The following is an 18,733-nucleotide window of genomic DNA, read 5'->3' on the forward strand; positions in this document are numbered from 1 at the left end:
TCAATGACACACTGGTTTAATTTTAGGTTGTAGAGATCAGCAGTTGTGAAGAAACACAAGCTTTAGCCCTGAAAATTATCCTTGTTTTAACAAAACACAATCAACAGAGAATACATGAGTTAAAAAACTGCAACGGTTATTCAATGATTCATCAGGTGTTGATAAAGTCAAAGTGTATTGTTGGATTTCACATTTTGCAGGTAAGATTTGGTACTGAAATGTTCCCTTTTCAGTTAGCAATATAGTTTGTTTGTTTATTTATTTGCTAAATTTATTTGCTGGCCATCTTGCTTTCGGGCTACTCTGGGCAGCTTACAACAATGAAATGGAAAATGGGGTCAGCTAATTAATCCAGCAGCCACCTCCAATAATAATAATAGTTTTCATAAACTATGTTTTTTGACTTTGAACTCTTGAGACTTGTATCAGCAAAGACATACAGTATATTATATCAACCATATATTATATCAAACTATGTTTTATCACTAAAATATATTATTGCAACCAGACAAACATCCTACTAAGTTTAGAGCTGAAACTCTAATATGAGTTCAGTAGCCAACAATTACTGTAGTTCGTGTTTGAGCTTGCTTTCTTTGAAAGGAAGTATCTCAAATGTTAGTGATGCAGTATTGGATATGCACAAATTCTGAAATGTTTTCAATTTAAAACGTTTTTATACTTTGAAAGATTCTTCTTGAAGGATGCTGTAATGAGAAAATGATTCATCAAGATGAGAATGGACAATTCATGCTTGATATGGAATCCACAGCAATAATCCAGGATGTAAAATTGTTGGAAGAGCTACTGTTTGATTGGAAGATATGGTCTAAAGCCCAGGTAGGTTGCACTAATCAGAAAACAACCGCTTTTTAACTAATGATAAAATATTACTGTGCCCAAGATAAAATGTCTCTTTATTCTGTCCACAGAAAATGATTGTTAGAAAGAAAGATGACCTTCTCTTGGTCATTCCCCTTGTCGCTGACATTTAATCAAGCTCTTAAAACTATAATTAGCCCATGGGAACTTAATTCATACAGAATTAGACATACATTCCAATTGAAAAAACACTTTTATGCTGTATTCAATCTTTGTTTCCATCGGCTGCTCCTTGGCTATGTTAGCTAATTCAGTGCCTTTAAATTCACAGGGCACAATTCTGTAATGGGATGGAAAGGCTTTTCGTAAAGATATCCATCATTTACCCCAATAGTTCAAGGGTCTTGGCTTCCTTTTTTTGAAACAGCCCATGTATCAGGGCCCATTTACATTCTTAACCAAATTTAGCTTTACAGGGCAGATAAGCATATTGGGAGTCCACGGCCTAGACCAGAGGTAGGCAACCTTGGCTCTTTTATGACTCATGGACTTCAACTCCCAGAATTTCTGATCCAGCTGTGCTGGCTCAGGAATTCTGGGAGTCGAAGTCCACGAGTCATAAAAGAGCCGAGGTTGCCTACTCCTGGCCTAGACAATTAAAAATAGAGCTAGTTGGCTGAGCTCATGAAGAAGCTTCTTGGATGAGAAGCAAAATGTTTTCAAAGGAAAAAAACCAAGAAAGTCCAGTTGCCTTTTGGAAAAGCCCTTTTGGGCAACCATGACCTGGATGATTAAGAATCTCCATAGATGTAATTGGCTGAGGTTCTCCATCCTTTTATAAATGTTGCAATAGTAAATTGTGCATTTTTCAGAAGATGGGAGAAATTTATTATCCGTTTTCCTCATTAACAGCAGACAAATGACAAGGAGAAAAAGTTCCTTGTTTGTGTGTAGAATGCAAGTTCATGCATCCCCTGAGGTCTTGTATGCAACCTCTCCAAAAATCGTTGCTAAATGGCAATAGTGTTCTAATTCCAGCACATCAAGTTGTGAAAAGCAGCGCCATGATCATGAAATTGCACACAATTGTTTCTTGCAATAATGTGAAATCTCCATTTTCAATACAGTTTTTATGGTAACTTGCTTTTAACTTAATTGATTTTTCTGCCTGCTTGCATTATTGTTCTTTTGCTTTCTTTAGCAAGGTGTGTGGAAAACACTATTATCAGCTTTAGAAACACTTATCCAAGATAATCACTGGCAACAGCTGTTTAACATTAAACAACTTCTTAAAGCTCGAGTCGTGCATCATTTCTTGCAGACATGTCAAGTTCTGCAGGTACTATGCCATTTTTAATTTGAATAAAATTTATAATTTGTGATCTCTCTCTCTCTCTCTCTCTCTCTCTCTCTCTCTCTCTCTCTCTCTCTCTCTCTCTCTCTCTCTCTGTCAGAACTTTTGATAATGCTTTTCTATTTTTTTACCCCAAATCTTTCTTTTCTTTTCATAACTATACTACAAATGAGAAGTAGTTAGAATGCCATTATAAGAAGAAGCTGTTGACTATTGAAATGTATCTTTATTTTCCAACTCACTTTATTATGCTAGTCTATGTGGCTTTAGTCTAACTGGCAAATACCTTGTATATTATTGCTTTGCCACTGGCACATCGTTGTGAGGATGGAGGGGACGAAATCATGAAAGGCTTTCAGCTTTGCAAATTGTTTGGTCTCTCAGATCTTAGAATCAGCTTCACAGAAGCCCACTAATACTAGCTGACATTTATATCCAATTCTTTGGAACAGGGAAAAAGAATAGAAAAGCTTTATATAGAGCATATTGCTACACTTGTGCAGTGTGTTGTCAAGTAATATTGACCATAATTGTTGAGAATTGGGATTGCTATCAAATTGCTTATAAATTACCTTATATATCTGGATTTTTAATTGACAAGAGGATCTAATCCAATATACTGAAGAGAAAAACATATCCACTTTAAAGTTTTGTATCCTTTTCAAGGAAATATGTATTGTAACAGCAACTGGGCATGATGTAACCTCTCCTATTCTCTACCTACATATTTTCAAGGAATATGAGTAAAACATAAAGTTAAGGAAAATACTGTCAGCAGGCACAATATTTTACTCTGAGTTTACCTGTGGATGAACTATAAAATGCAATACTAATTTTGTAGGAAGCTGTTTTCAGCTTTTTGCCTATATTTCTCTCTTTCTCAGGAGCACAAAGAAGAACATTTCACATCTATTCCTTCAGACGTTTGTACTTCATTTGTGAAAATCATTGAAGACGTGCTTGGATCTCCACCAGATCTGGAACTGCTGAGACTGATCTTCAATTTCCTTGTAGCAGTTCACCCTGCTACTAACACATATGTCTGTCACAATCCCAGAGATTTTTATTTTTCCCTGCATATAGGTAGATGAAATATTACATTTGATAAGAGTCAGGAAATTAAAAAATTGCAGTAGAGGCTTTCAGGCACCCAACATACCTTTTCGCCTCCTTCCTTTACAAGAACTGATCTGTCAAGTCTTCCAGCCCTCCAAAGCATTTTTGAGGTAGAAAGGTCTTCAATAATCTATTGTATAAAAGCATGCTGTTCCATTGAGGAAGACACTAGTAGGTTACCCTTCTAAGTAGTAGAACTATTGCCAATAATATTTTATTCTACTCCCCATCTCAGTCATTCTGTAACTTCTGGTTTGATTTATTCCTCCCAAATCTCATTGTATTTATAATTAGTTCTGTTATGTTAAATGTTAGTGGCCTGCATCTTACAATATTGAATTCATTGTATTAGGGGAAAAGGTATGTAATTTGAAAAAGCTAAAAGGAATGATTTAATGAAAATGAAACATTGCAGTGCAAACGTGAAGAGTGGCTGTGACGTGACATTTTATCACTAAGAATCTTTTCAGTAAAAGTTTGTGTTAATGTCATACCTGACTGATATACGAGCTGTAATTTCCTATAAAGAATGACCACCTTGTAGCCTTAATATTACCATAAAGCTTGTGTGAGGGCATTTATGTTTGTGTGAAATTCTGTTAGAAATTGCTCACTTTCATCTCAAAAATGTTTACTTAACATTAACTCAAAAGAGCCTTGTTAGGTCTTCAGTGTATAGAAGGAATTTCCAAAGCTTTCTGATTAAACGAAGATGCTATAGCCCCCGCATATTATATATTACAGATGGTAAATTGTTTTTGCTCTTGAAATTAATAATAAAATACTCCTGGGTGTCCTTTCCCATTCTCAATATTTTATCATTCATTTCAAGAGGAAAAATAATGAACCGCCCCAACTAGCTCCTCTTTTACAGCCTTAAATGAGCCCAGCAGTTCATTTCTGGTGTTTGTCTTTAATTTTGAAAATTAAAGCTCTTTACTGTGCAAACAGATACTGTGATGCAATTCTTTCCATAGCTAATATGCATCGCTGAACTCATACTTCTGAGCAAATATGCATATGATTGCCTTGCACATTTCTGGCTTCTTCCCATCTCTGAGAGCAAAGGACACCTATGATTTGTTCCTTTTTAGGATTAGTGGCAGCAGAAGTAAGGAAACGTATGTTTGTCTAGGAAAGCTTTGATGGATAACGATGTTGACTTAAGATCCTATTTACAAGTGTAGTTCATAGTCTAAGCTTCTAAGTTTTTAACTTTATCTTTAAGAGTGAAATCATCTGAGGTGTTAACTCACCATGTTTACTTTTTCTAGATGGCAATATTTTTCAAGAGAAGGTTCAATCCATCAAGTATATGAGAAATTCGAGTAGCAGTGGAAAATCTGTTGATAGTCCAGTTTTAGCTAGATTTTCTGCTGTCCAGCAAGGTAAGTAACCAAACTAATAACATGCATTCCTAAAAAATCTGCAGATGCGTTAATCATTGGAACATTATTTGTATTAGAGTTGTTAAAACTGAACACAGAGATTTGAAAAGTGAAATGTACATTGATCCGGCTTGTATTAGTGAAATCAATATACTTACTCTTCTGATTTACTGTACGTTAGGAAGCAAGTATAGAGCAGAAAATATCAAGAGCTATAGTTGACAATACATCTTAGCTCCTTATAGAATATGGCTCTACTGTTGTCAAAAATAATAGCTTGCCTCTTTTGGAAACTGGCAGCAGAAAAAACTGGAAATAGACTTCAGAAGTCATAGAAACTCTTGTCATCAATTCAGTTATACATTATCTTTTATTGTCTTGTGGTATTTTGCCCTTATAAGGACTGGATTTAATAAATTGAAAGCAGGGTGATGAATGAACCATGTGGAAAACTTTCTTGACAAAGAAGACTATCAAAGTGTGCTTAAAGTTTCCCTAGGAGTGCTTTACAGATTAAATGCAAGAACAAAATTATTAAATGTACTGGTTTCACTACAGTCATTTTTATTATGGGCCATTGGAAGAAATGTGAATGATATTTGGCATATCTGTTTTCTCAGGAAATGATTCTTCCGAAGCAAGCAACTCACAAAACACAGTTCATGAAACACCTGAAAGGCTCTGTAAAAGCTTACCATCATCTCCTGTATCCTCTCCCAGAATGCATCAAGGAGGTTTCTTTAGGAATATAGGCTGGAGTGCTGAGAACCTTCATGAAGTTGCAGAACCTAAAAGAGTTGGGCCACTCCAGAAAAACAATTTGGTAAAGCACACAAAAGCCTTTAAAAGAACTGAGGAAGAGCACTTCATTAGTAGTTGTGAATCTGCAAAAACAGTTGTAGGATCGGAAGACGTAACACCTGCAGAAACACTGAGTATTTCAAAAGAAGAGATAGAATTGTTAGATAAAACCTCTGAGAACCATGAAACAATCCCAGGAGCGAAACCCAATGAATATAACGTTATTCCTGAGTTATCACTGAAGCGCCCAGATAATCTGAAGGGGGTGTCTCCTTTACAGAAAAGCCATGGCAATTTATCAGGCTTGGGATTAGCCTTTTCCATTCACGCTGGAGCTACTGTGTATCGCTGGCCAAGCTATAAGAATGTGCCTTCAGAAGATTGGGAACATCTCACCTTTTCTTCAGCTAACGAATGGGCTCCACAAAAGTTTGAAAGCATGCCCAATAGGTAAGTGGTGCCTGCTATGCTCTGGAATAATCTGTTCATTCATGCTATTTAATTTTATCTACCTGGTGAAGATTGCATTGGGAGTACAGTGGGGTTTTTTGGGTGTGTGTGTATTATGTGCCTTGGAGTCAGTGTTGGCTCTTGGCAGCTGTCTGAACAAGTCCCTACAGTTTTCTTGACAAGATTTTGGAAGTGGTATGCCATTGTCTACATCCTAGGGCTGAAAGAGAATGACTTGCCCACGGTCACTGAGCTGTCTTTGGGCATTAGGCATCAATAAAGCTCAGACTCCTGGTTTTTAGCCTAATTCCATAACTACTACACCAAACAGGCTCTTTTTGGGAGTTGTACAGAAATATAAATTGTATATTAATAATAAATGCTATGTTAAAGCAAATAGAGCCTGAATTATCCTTCTCTACATAAATCAGTAAAAAATATATATAGCAAGAACATTTCTAGTATCTTGCCCAGTTACAACTAAGATTGTAATGCATCATACAGTGCAACTACTGTATATTGTGAGACAGTGTCAGCATATACTTCAAATTCAATTTTTACTTTTGTTCAATAAATGTTTAATTTGATTAAGTAGTACAATAATACTTCTTAATAATGGCATCAGTGTTTAGCATTTACTGTACTTCTGTTTTTTAATTTTTGCTAATTGTTGATGGTAATAAAGACTGACTAATGGACTATAGTGTAATCATTGGCATGCCATGTATTATTGAAAATTTGTGTTATGGTAAAAATATGGAGGAAATGGCTTAGTTCAGACTGTGGTATTCTCCCCTTTCCCAAATCTGTCCGGTAGATGCAATCTCCTTTCATTATATACCAATATAGGTTATCCTAAAAATATGGGGTTCTATTTTCATCAGATCAACGGAAGATTCTCTCGTGCTCATATGCCATGGTCTTTATCACCTTCTGCGAAGAATTCTTTTAATTTTGCCAGATGTGATGCTCCCAGATGTATTGGACAAGCTGGTTCAGCCAGACATTCTCATAGTTCTTGTGAACCATCCATCTACTCTCATTCAGCAAGGAGTCATTAAAGTAAGGATCTATGTCTGTATGAGTGAGCATATGAATGAGAGAAAAAAATGTATTTGTGTTAAAATAATTAAGAAGCAAGGATATCTCAATTGAAATAGAAATTAAGAACATCCACTGAAGTTAATCACATATAAAAAAGAAATACTCACCATTTGTAAAATGCATTGGTCCAGAAAATATTTTCTTTCCCTCTCCCTCCCTTTCCAAGACCACCTGACTCCATGATGAATCTGAGTGTCTTACAACAATATAAATAATATACAAACTTAAAATGAACCAGAAAACAGACAAAAGATACCCATAAGAAATAGTCACCCAACACAACCGAGAAAATCCTATGACATGCTCACTACCCATATTAAGCAGATCTGGGGAAAAGCCATATTTCTAGCAACTTTTTAAAGGAAAGCAGGGTAGGAGCAGGGTATGAATCTCTGAGGAAATGCTCTTTCAGAGAGCAGGCACAATGATAGAGAAAGCCTGCTTGTTGGGTCCTATCAGATGACAGTATTTGTCTGATGGAACATATAGAATGCCAACTACGCCTAATTCAGGGGTTCTCAACCTTGGCAACTTTAAGGCTTGTGGACTTCAACTCCCAGAATTCCTCAGCCAGCTTCGCTGGCTGAGGAATTCTGGGAGTTGAAGTCCACAAGCCTTAAAGTTGCCAAGGTTGAGAACCCCTGGCCTAATTGAACAAGATAGGCAGAAGCTACCTCAGAGAGCCAGTTCCTAAGTCATGAAAGTCTTCATAGGTGGTAACTGGAGCCACGAATCGGATCAGATGACGTTTTTGTGTTGTTCAATGACCTTTTGAGCCAAAACTGCCACTTTCTCTTCAAGTAGGGGCTATGAGTTCACACCAGTTCTGAATGGGGAAGTGTTGTCTCATCCAGAACTAAAGGTGAAGATTCTCTGGGATCAGGTGGCTAAATATCCACAACCATTCAGTCTTGCTAGGGTGGGGCCAGAATCTGTTTGTCCTATCCTTACAACCTTGAAACAAGAGGATAGGACCTTGACAGCTTCGCTGAAACTGTTTACAATAAGCAGAGCTTGAAGTAACCAGCAGAAAAGTTGTATTTGTTATGTGGAAATGGTATATTGCCACACTGAGCTAGCCTTAATGTGACATAAGCTGAAAAAAACATGTATGTTACTCTAATTAAATTTTTTTAAAACATCTTCATGAGGTAGTTGTTTGCTAAGAACAAATTAAACGTAATTTCCTGAAATTATTCTACTAATTACTTCTGCACAATTACCTACTATTTTTAAAAATAGTTGAGATCATTTTTATTGTATAAAGTTACAGTTTTCACAGTGTTGTACCCATTTCTTATCTGGGGAAGACAATATGCAATATTTTAAAAGGTCAGAGTGCAAGTTAATCTAACAAGATAAGCTGTTCAGGGTCTGTGATCTGAGCTCTCCTATTACTAATGAAATATAAAACAGTTTTGGGATGGGATTTCTTTTTGCCTATGTATTTCTTGAAGCATTTCGTTTTATTAATGTTTTTTATGAAAGCTAAATAATGCTTAAGAGCTTTACAAATAATGTATAGTAACATACTTATCAGTGAGACAGTACAAATCCTGTTTGAAAACTCAGAATATATTACAAACTCCTGATCTTTATTTTCTTTTTTCTTTAGCTTTTGAACACCTATTTCAGCAGAGCAACTAGAGAACAGAAGGAGAAGTTTTTAAAGAACCGGGGTTTCTCCTTGTTAGCTAATCAGCTGTATCTTCACCAAGGAACACCGGAGCTGATGGAATGCTTTCTGGAAATGCTTTTTGGTCGATCAGTGGGCCTGGATGAAGAGTAACTATAGCTCCCCCCTTCTTTTGACGAATAATACATTTTTAGGAAAAATAAAGATGTGGTAAAGTGCTGTAGGCATGTTTTATCACTCAATTTCTGGAGATTCTGAATAATTGAATGGATTAATTAAACCAATTAATATAGTTATTATAAACATTCGGTGTGCCACCCTTCCAAGATAGCATGGTCTTATTGTTCTTCAAATTTCTTTTGGAAGGTGATTGAGAGGTCATACTTTTCCTTAGTGGCTTCCATATTAAGAGACAGAGAAGTAATCTTTTGGATCTTGCAGATAAAATACCTAATATTTCTGCTTTTGTACACTAAAGGGAGAATCTAGCAAAATTAGGGCATATTCCAGACAAAACTCATAGAATGTCATTAGACTATCATGACTTTTAAGGCACTGATAGAAAGAAGGGTAGTTTATTCATAATTTTATTATTTCAGTATTGTTCAGTGTAACATACGAAACCTCTATTCATGGCCAATATATTTTACTGATAGCAAAGCTTTATTTCATTCTGATGCTAATAGCACTTTCATTAGCAATTTCAGGCTAGTAGTCATTGTATTGCCTATAATAATATGGAAGCTGAGTTAAATCCTAAAACTTGCTGTGGTAGCTAAATAAGTAATTAAAGGTAATGTGGGGAATCATGTTGTGTAGCTATTCATTGCTAAAAGTTCCATTTATCCATACAATTGAGTATGGTTTTCACTGAGTTAAAGTTATTACATGTAAATTGATAAATTCATATTATAGTTATATATCTTACTGCCAATAGCAATACATTTCTATTTTATAAATGTAAGACTTTTTGCTGAGTTTAAGACTGCATTATTATTGTTTTTATAGCTTTAATCTAGAAGATGTGAAAAATGCTGGACTTTTTCAAAAGTGGTGTGTAATTCCTATTCTGGGCCTTATTGAGAATTCCCTCCATGATTGCATCCTGTTACATAACTCCTTTTGTTTCCTGCTGCAAATCATAAATTCTTGCTCTAAAATGGCAGACATGCTTTTGGATAATGGCTTGTTGTATGTGCTCTGTAATACTTTAGCAACACTTAATGGACTGGAAGCCAAGTAAGTGGCATTGTTACTTTTCTTCTGTTGTAGAGCAATGAGATAATTTAGATTACTTTTGAGACATTCATGTAAGTTGCAGGCTTCCATGGAATGGCGTGAATTGGAAGAAGACATAAAGCCATTTATGTCATAGGATCTGGTTATTTGAGGGGCTGGCTGTCTTAAGTGTGTCCAGGCAGAATGGATGTACATCAGGTCCCATCAATTAAATGACGTCTTTTTAAATAGAAACTTAGAGATTATTCTAATTGTAAATTAGAGATTACAATTACAACAATAAAAACTAATAAAATAAAAAAATAAAAGAATATAAAAGAAAAAATAGAAGAGGCAGAAAAAAAGAAAATATAATAAAGGAAAAAAGAGATACATAAATTTCTTATATATTTTATATAAATATATAAAGAAATTACTTTCAACTTTCAAAGTATGAACATAGAAGCATTGCTTAATTACCATGTTACATGTTATGTAATTTTGAATGTAGTCACTAAAAATAGCTTGGAACTAGGTTCATGAATCCTTTTTAGAAAATTTACAGCTTTTAAGAAATATATAGTTTTAAACAAAATATTTGGAATTGCCCAGTAAGCCATTGGAGTGAAGTAGAGCTGGATCAGTTGAACTTGGATGTGGAACTAAAATAGAGATTTAATTAACTGATTTCATCTTTTCCCCAGCATTCTCTCAAATGACTCCAGTTTACTTGTGTGTGATATACAGCAGTTACTTGCAGCAGTGACAATCCATGCTTGCAGCTGTTCAGGAACACAATATTTTCGGATTATTGAAGATCTCATGGTATTACTTGGACATCTGCAGATGAGCAAGAATAATAGAACACGGAGTAAGTGCCAAATTCCTTTGTGTGAATAATCTGTTTGAATTATTTAATCTTTGAAATAATCAGAAGAAATGACTGCTTGTTTGTTTAATCTCTGTTGCTTTCAGAAATGGCAGTTAATTTGCAATTCACAGTCTTGCAATCAGCTGTAAAGTATATAAAAACTGTAGGAAATCCAGATTCAGAGCATTTAAGCAATTCACTCCATTTATCAGTTGCAGATCATCAGGCTATATTTCAAAAACGTAAAAGCATTGCTGGTAAGTTTTTTAATTAAGCAATCTTTGACTATAACTACTCACTGTTCTGTGGTGAAGTGTGGTGGCGTTTTTTTAAAGTTTTATTTATTGAAGATGAGTAACCATTAAAAGAAAATATATCTCTGTAACAACGTATTATCCAAATGTTTGTTATTATATTAATTAAGTACACGAGCAGAATCTCTTAACCTGTTTTTATCCTTTAATTCATTTTGCTAAATAATTTCTGCCTTATGTAAAAATCCTTGTCAAAAGAAAGAAAAAAAACCTTTTCCCCCTGCTGTCACCACTAAATACTGTGGACGCTTGATATTTAAAATTTAAAACTTTTATCAGTGAAGTTTTATTGGCATTTCCTTTTCATTTTTGAAGCACCAAGAACATTTTCTATTGCTCAGTCTGAGACATTCCTAATGCTAATGCATACAATTGCAAATGAGGAACTGGATTTTATGATGCTGCGTAGAATGAGTCAAGACAGTTCTCTTTGTGCCACTGAAGCAGAGCTTATACAGAGGTTACAGAGGATTACTGTACTAACAACCAATAGATTCATGTATCAAGGTAATAGTATTTTTCCAACGTTTTTATTAAAATTAATCCACATTGTTAATATCAGCTTTCTTAAGGAATCTTTGGAGTCCATTAAAACATATCACTTGAGCAATATGTCAGACTACAACAGAAATAATCGTATATTATAGTTATTTACTAAACAATATATTAAAACTTCCCCAAAAGAAGGATTATGCAGATTATGGTCCCTTATAATGTTGGAAGTTATGTGACAGTACTATGCATGTCTTGGCTATTGCTTTTAAGAAAAAAATAAAAAAAAACAACTAATAGAGGCAAGAGTGCTTTAAAGTGTTGGTTTTGAATTGCCTGTCATCTAAATTCTTCCGCCTGTCTCCACATCCCATATGGGTCTATTCTTAGGGAATAAAAGATAGATCAGATTCTATTTCTATCACTTAGTAAACCAGGAGGGTTGGAGCAACTAAGGAAAGGTGAGGATGGAAGAAGGAGATACTTGGATAATGGTGGAGGGAAGACAAGCTAGGAGGCAACTAGAAACAAAGACTTAAGTGGAAATATCAGTAGCAGAATGTGGCAGACTATGCTGTGTCTTGCTTGAGGGAGGGAAGTAAATGTGGGAGAGGTCTAGAAAAAATGATAGAAATATTACACATGATTTGGGAGATCCTGATTACATCTTGTGTTTAGGTTCTTGGATGAATTATTTGCCTTTTACTATTATCAGGTTTGTCTTTATGTGCAATAGCTATCCGTGGCATGCATTGTATGAATGGCAAACCCTCTCCTTATGGTAACCAGTTTGGGTTAATAGTTTTTTAAAGTTCCAGATTTGTACAGTTTGGCATTTCTAATCCAGTTTATAACTCTGTGTGGCATAGAATGCATTAGCTTTCGTATTGTAGTTTGTTGTTTGTTAGTTGCACAAAAGACTGATTAATTTCCATTCAGTTCACCCCCACCCGTGGGATAGGAGAGTTTTTAATAGCAACAAAGGATTCAGTGGGGCAGGGAAGCAGTGCTCTCCAGATAGATTTTTGCTCAAACCTGTCTTCATACCGTACAAAGAATTGTGGAAGTAAATATTGTTCCTCGTTTAAAAGCAGGTCATTGTTTTGTTCTTCCTTAATATTTGTGCCCAGGATACATGTCCTATACTCATAATGGTTTTGATTTCTTGGCTTCATTAACATTTGTTATGCAAATGTGAGACCTAAGTTAAGCAGCCCATTACTTCAGTGATCCTGAACCCAGGCTCTAGCATTAGGGATCTTCATTTCAGGCTTTGTCCCCTGTCCTGTCCTTGGAAGCAATCATTGATGTGGGTTAGGAACTCTTAAAAGCCAGGATTTGCTTTCAGGTGACTGACGCCTCTTGCTGCACTTGCTATCGCTCCACTCTGCAGCTCCATTTTTATTTTTAGTAATTTTCACTGTATTTTTTTTTCTTCTCCCTATATTTTTTAAAATATTCCAAATCCTTTATTTAGAAATGTTTGCACATTTAAATGCAAGATATTGGTACAGTTTAAAACTTGATGTGAAAAAAATTACATGTTGCTTTTCTTGCCAGCTGGCACTGTTTTAGCAATGATTTAACATATTTTTACATATCTTTCAATTACCACAAAGTCGTCTTAGTCTATTTTCATTTTTATAGCAAAGAAAATAATAGCCTGAAGTCCTTTTAATTCAAAGTAAAGAACTGAATAAAATTCAATTACATTCAATTCACTTGCAGTCAAAACTGTTCTTTGCTGTTATCTACCAGTCATACAAGTGCAGCTTGGACACCTTGGATCAAGACAGTCTGGGTTAACGTTGACTGTATAATCTTTTTTCAAATTTGCAGACCTTTCTGAAAATTGCCCTGAAATGATTGAGATCCCATTCCAGAATAGGTCTTCAATTTCCCAACTGGACAAGACTGAAAAGGAAGATGAACAAAAGGAACGTACCCCAGGAAACACTTTCTTGCGAGAAATGTTTAAAATAATGATTGAAGGAATCGGATTATCTATTGTAAGTGGTTATGCTATGTATTGCCTCCTTAAGTTCATCAATTCCTCTGATTCAGTCTTACTGCTTATTGTAACCCAGACCACATTTAGCCCTCTGACTATCCTTGTCTGGTCCACGGTGGCAGGGGGTGGCGGCAGAGAGGATGACAGGGCCCCTCCACAGAACTCTCAGTTTCTCAGGTGGCCCCTTGGGAAAATTAATTGCCCACCCCCATTATAGACAGATATTTCTTTCTTTTTGATTTTCCCACATCACTCTTAACCAAACAGCGGTCCCCAACCTTTTTGGCTCCATGGACCGTCAGTGGGGGGGGGGATGGTTTTGCGCATGTAAGCTAAATCTGCACATGTGCAAATAAAGTTTCGTATGCTCCCAACAGTACTGGTCTGCAGTCTTGGGTTTGGGGAGCCCTGCTATAGAGTGCCTGTTAGAATGTGTCAGTATATCTGCCTGAGGTGTAGTAGGCTTTGTATGGGAATAAGAAGGAAAATAACAGCATACATATTGCACATTATTTTATACAGACTGCACAGAATTACAATTTTCTAATTTTTCAATTGAACTAGAATCAATGTTTTGTTGGCTAGAGTCCTTCCAGATATTTTGGTGTGTATCTTTGTAAAAAAAAAAAACCACAACCTTTTAAGAATGCTTCATTTTAGTCAAATGCTTATAGCGTATTAGTTATGCGCTTTGTTCTTAGATGAGAAAGAAGAATCTTGGGAGATAATGTAACTTTTCTCATGCCTAGGGCACTACCAGATTAAGCACCCCAAAGCAACAGTGGAAGAAAATTCTCTTGTCTTGTAAGGATACTTTTAGAGTGCAACTTGGGCGACTGCTTGTGCATGCTTTGTCTCCAACACGCTCTTTGCAAGAACAAAAGCACACCTTGGAATTCTTACATGAAATTAACCACCAGGAGATTTTGCGAGACTGTTTAAGTACAACTTTGCAGGTAAGAATTCTAGCACTTTTAAACGCTTGAAGGGAGATTGCTCTAATGTTTTTTTGAAGAATGCAGATGTTTATTTAAGCTCTATTATGGCTAAAACGTAAAAACTCTATGGAGAGAGGTACCATTTGTTAATAGCCTGTTGTGTGTATGGGAAATGATATTTTTAGATTTCTAGTCCTACCAGTGCTTTTCTTTAGTTTTTTATTTATTCAACAAAACCTTGATAAGAGGAATTTATATGGAAAAAATGTGGTCTTAATAGATGATAACTTTACCCTGTGAACTGACAGATTTGAACCAAAGCCACATTGTCAAAATATGGAAGAAATAGAAAATCACATGGGATAAATGATTGCCTGAGGAAATTGGGCTTAAAATATGAAGTTCATTTGTGGTTAAAATTATTGCCTTGGATTGTACCTGAAGGCAAACCAAAAGCAATACAAGTATTTCATAACTAATAGAATATTCTTTTGATCTATACTGTGTATCAGTAAATAAGTAACAGTGTTCTATATCAGCTACTTATTTTCCAGACCAAATGTAGTATAGCTGAAGCACCTATGAGGGCACTTCCCCTCTTGCAATTAATTAATTAATTTCCTACCAAGTCTCCATGACATGCCTTTGTCATGAGGCAGACAGGTGTAACTCTACTGGTGTTAGTCTTCTTAACTCTACTGGTGTTAGTCTTCTTAACTCTACTCATATTAGTTCTGTTTGTCCCCTTATTCTGACACTATCTAAAGGCAGCCTCAAGGCGTTGCACTTTCTGTTAGGCTTTACTACCTGTTTCCTTGTAGGGAAGTCAGGTGAGGCAATGACTAGAGATCGAGGCAAGAGCGGCAGAACCAGAATTGTCAGTGGGGATATGATATGGTAAATCAAAGTGCATTGAGAGCACTTCAGCATAACAGTAGAGATAGTCTCTCTGTTAGGCTGCAGACCCATTTAGCTCATTTCTGTTGACATGAAAAGAGCCCCCACGGTTGTTTCGGCAACGGTGAAGTCACTGGCTAATCCTTTCAACCTGGAAGTGCCTTAAATGGTGCCTCTGACACGAATGGGACAGGGATGTGATCACCTTTTGTGACCTTCTGGCAAGCAAAGTTAATGAGGAAGCTAGATTCACGTAACAACCTTGTTATTAACAACTGCAGTGGTTCACTTTTAACTGTGGCAAGAAAGGTCATAAAATGGGGCAAAACTCACTTAACTGAGCAACAGAAATGTTGGGCTCAATTGTGATCGTAAATTGAGGACTACCTGTATCAAGCTATAGTATATAATAAGTCAGCCATTTTTGTCCCTTTAACTTTAAAAGGCATTAACCATGTTATGTGAGGAACATCATACAATCTTTTTGAGTGCATAAACATGTTGAATATGCTTTGAATAATTACAGTTATTCAAATTATAATAATTATAAAATATGTATCTGATTTCTTTCTGTAGTCCTTAATTTATAACTGTTCTATTATTATATATTATTATTATTGCAGCATGGGCCTAAGTTGACACTGTACTTATTTGAATTAATGCATGATCACAAAGATGAATTAACCAAAGAAGAACAGATATCGGTTGGAGCATTGATGAACACATTAAAGCTTTGTGGGTACAAATGCATTCCTCTCAATGCACCACCGAAACCTGATCTCATAAAAGCAATGAAAGAGGTATGTAAATCTATAGAATATATTAATCTCACTTGATTACATTTATAGCATTAACATATTTGCAAAACTAGATATGGGGCATTATTGAAATTTCTGTCTCAATAGAAAGTTACACAATTCTGCATTTTTAAATTAGTATGAACACTGAGATTCATTCAAAGACATTTTTTCTCCAAATTATATAGTATAGTTCTCTCAAAAAGGAATATGTGTAAAAATGAACATATTAGCAAAGGATTTGCACAAAAACCCATATTTTTGGAAAGATAAGGGAGGGGAATTAATTGAAGAAAAATTATTTGCAAACAGTATATATACTAGGAAAATTGCATGCAGATATGCAAAAATAATGATAAAAGTATATATATGTAACATCTTCACTGAAAATTGGAGCTTTGTCTTAATAAATGTATTTCTTAAAATAATTGGAATACACTAAACAAAAATAGGAAAACATGTATCTTTAAATAAAATTTGGCTGCAATAGGCAAGTAATATTGAAATATTAGAAATAGAATAAAATCAAAGAATACAATATTCTTTATTGGCCAAGTATGATTGGACACAAAAGGAATTTGTCTCTGGTGCATAAGCTCTCAGTGTACATACAAACAACAAAGTAATATAATCATAAGATACCAATAATAGAAGGTAATAGGAAAGATGAGAAGGATAATAGTAATACAACCCTACTACGTGGGTAAGTATCCTTAGACATAAGGAATTGGGTGTTCAGCAGAGTGATGGCATGAGGGAAAAGACTATCTCTGTCTAGTTGTTTTGGCAATGCCCCATAGCAGCATCGCGAGGGGAGGAGCTGGAACAGTTTATGTCCAGGAGGTGAGGGGTCTGTGGATATTTTCTCAGCCTTCTGATCCACACAATATACAGGTCTTCCAAGGAAGGCAGGCTGGTTGCAATTGTTCTTTCAGTAGTCCTAACTATCTGTTGAATTCTGTACTTGTCATAGTTGGTTGCTGTACCAAACCAGTTATACTATATAAATACTGTACTTGATATTGCTGCAAAATAAGAATATAGCTGAAAAAGTGAATCACTGTTTTAAACTGCTTATCAGGACCATAAGAAATATGTGGGTGAAGAAGAGGTGAATAAAGCTTCTTGGGAAAAGATAATGGCCAACAACTGGCAAACGTAAGTTGCTACTGCTTTTACTAAGAATAAAAATAAATGTTACCTCAACCATTGAGCCTTCATCAAGACAGGCACCAGTCTAGTTTCCTTCCCTCTCCTATAACATGGAACATAAAATTCAAGATATTGTTGCACTGTGCTTTTCTTTACCTCTGCATCTTGACAAAAGCATGGAATAGAAAAAAAAGCATACAAAATGTCATGTCATTATTATACAGTGTGGGAGGGAAGAGTCAAACAGCATAAAATTGCTCTTTCTAGCATCAAAGGTCTTCTCTTTTTATCCACTTCTTTTCACAGTAGGATATCTTCAACGTTATGCTACAGAATTAAATTATGGTTACACCTGGCATTATCTCAGAAGTTGGTGATTTGAGAAGTTTCTTCTGAATCCTACGACCCATACTGAATCCTAACTTAAATAAAATCCTTTAACTTAATAGTAGAGGAGACATTTGGGGATGGGAAGGGAATTGGCTAAACTAAAAGAGAAGAACAGAAAAAAAAACCCATATCCTTATAAATGGAAATTCCCAGCTACAGACTGGTATAGTGCTTGCTTTGTTTGTTCCTTAATGTAAATGGTGCTATCCTTATAAATTGGTATTTCCATTAGTCTGTTTCAGCGCTTGGATGCAAAATCAAAGGAGATTTCTAAAATTGCAGGGGATATCACTCAGGCTGCCTCTCTGTCCCAGGGCATGGAAAGAAAGAAGGTGATTCAGCACATCAGGGGAATGTATAAAACAGACTTAAGTGCCAGCAGACACTGGCAGGAGCTCATTCAGCAATTTACACATGACAGGTAAGCAGCTACCTTTCTGTCTTTCAAAAAAATAATGGCTGCTGTTATTGCTTAATGGGAAAAAAAATCTGAGATACCTGTTCCCATTTGTGAAATAGAATTTTATTCACATTAAGATTTGTATTTTAGAAGGACACATGCAAACATTCACTTGAAACTCTGCCTTTATTTCCCTCAAAAGAAGCAAACTGCAATTCTTCAAAATTAGTATAGGGTGAGAATGCTGTGAACCAAATAACCTTTTCTCTGGTACAACCTAAAAATCTGAGCAAGTTATAGTAATGTAAAATGTGGAAGAAAAAAAAACCTCATCTATTTTGTTCCAAATTAATGTACCACTGAAACAGCAGATCAAGTTGATTTATTTGGCTTTCAAAATTATCATCTCCAGCTTTATCTCTCCTGAGGGATTGACTGTTTCTTATTTCTGCTTAGCAGCATTGCATATTGTATGTGTAATACATGATGTGTTGGATTGGGTACAATGGCTTCCATGAGAGGAGATTACTGAATCCTCTACTCCCAACTGTACTCCACCTTTCTTACATCTAGGAACTTAGT

The 18,733-nt window shown here is 35.6% G+C and overlaps 1 protein-coding gene across 3 annotated transcripts in view; it reads left to right on the forward strand.

Annotated features, from left to right (window-relative positions):
• The window catches only part of LYST (lysosomal trafficking regulator), a 97,007-nt gene that overhangs the window by 38,568 nt on the left and 39,706 nt on the right, over nt 1-18,733 (forward strand). For all 3 annotated transcript variants that reach the window (XM_039352982.1, XM_039352983.1, XM_039352984.1), the window contains 17 exons: nt 27-200; nt 691-840; nt 2,024-2,161; nt 3,061-3,259; nt 4,567-4,680; nt 5,301-5,931; nt 6,816-6,993; nt 8,651-8,820; nt 9,680-9,910; nt 10,594-10,760; nt 10,865-11,017; nt 11,390-11,581; nt 13,406-13,575; nt 14,327-14,533; nt 16,036-16,212; nt 17,291-17,367; nt 17,984-18,172. In XM_039352982.1, coding sequence (XP_039208916.1) covers nt 27-200; nt 691-840; nt 2,024-2,161; nt 3,061-3,259; nt 4,567-4,680; nt 5,301-5,931; nt 6,816-6,993; nt 8,651-8,820; nt 9,680-9,910; nt 10,594-10,760; nt 10,865-11,017; nt 11,390-11,581; nt 13,406-13,575; nt 14,327-14,533; nt 16,036-16,212; nt 17,291-17,367; nt 17,984-18,172 — 3,317 coding nt within the window. The remainder of the gene's footprint in view (nt 1-26; nt 201-690; nt 841-2,023; nt 2,162-3,060; nt 3,260-4,566; nt 4,681-5,300; nt 5,932-6,815; nt 6,994-8,650; nt 8,821-9,679; nt 9,911-10,593; nt 10,761-10,864; nt 11,018-11,389; nt 11,582-13,405; nt 13,576-14,326; nt 14,534-16,035; nt 16,213-17,290; nt 17,368-17,983; nt 18,173-18,733) is intronic.

The sequence above is a fragment of the Crotalus tigris genome, unplaced genomic scaffold (genome assembly GCF_016545835.1).
Source record: "Crotalus tigris isolate CLP2741 ecotype Arizona unplaced genomic scaffold, ASM1654583v1 scf7180000018486.1709376, whole genome shotgun sequence".
Classification (NCBI taxonomy): domain Eukaryota; kingdom Metazoa; phylum Chordata; class Lepidosauria; order Squamata; family Viperidae; genus Crotalus; species Crotalus tigris.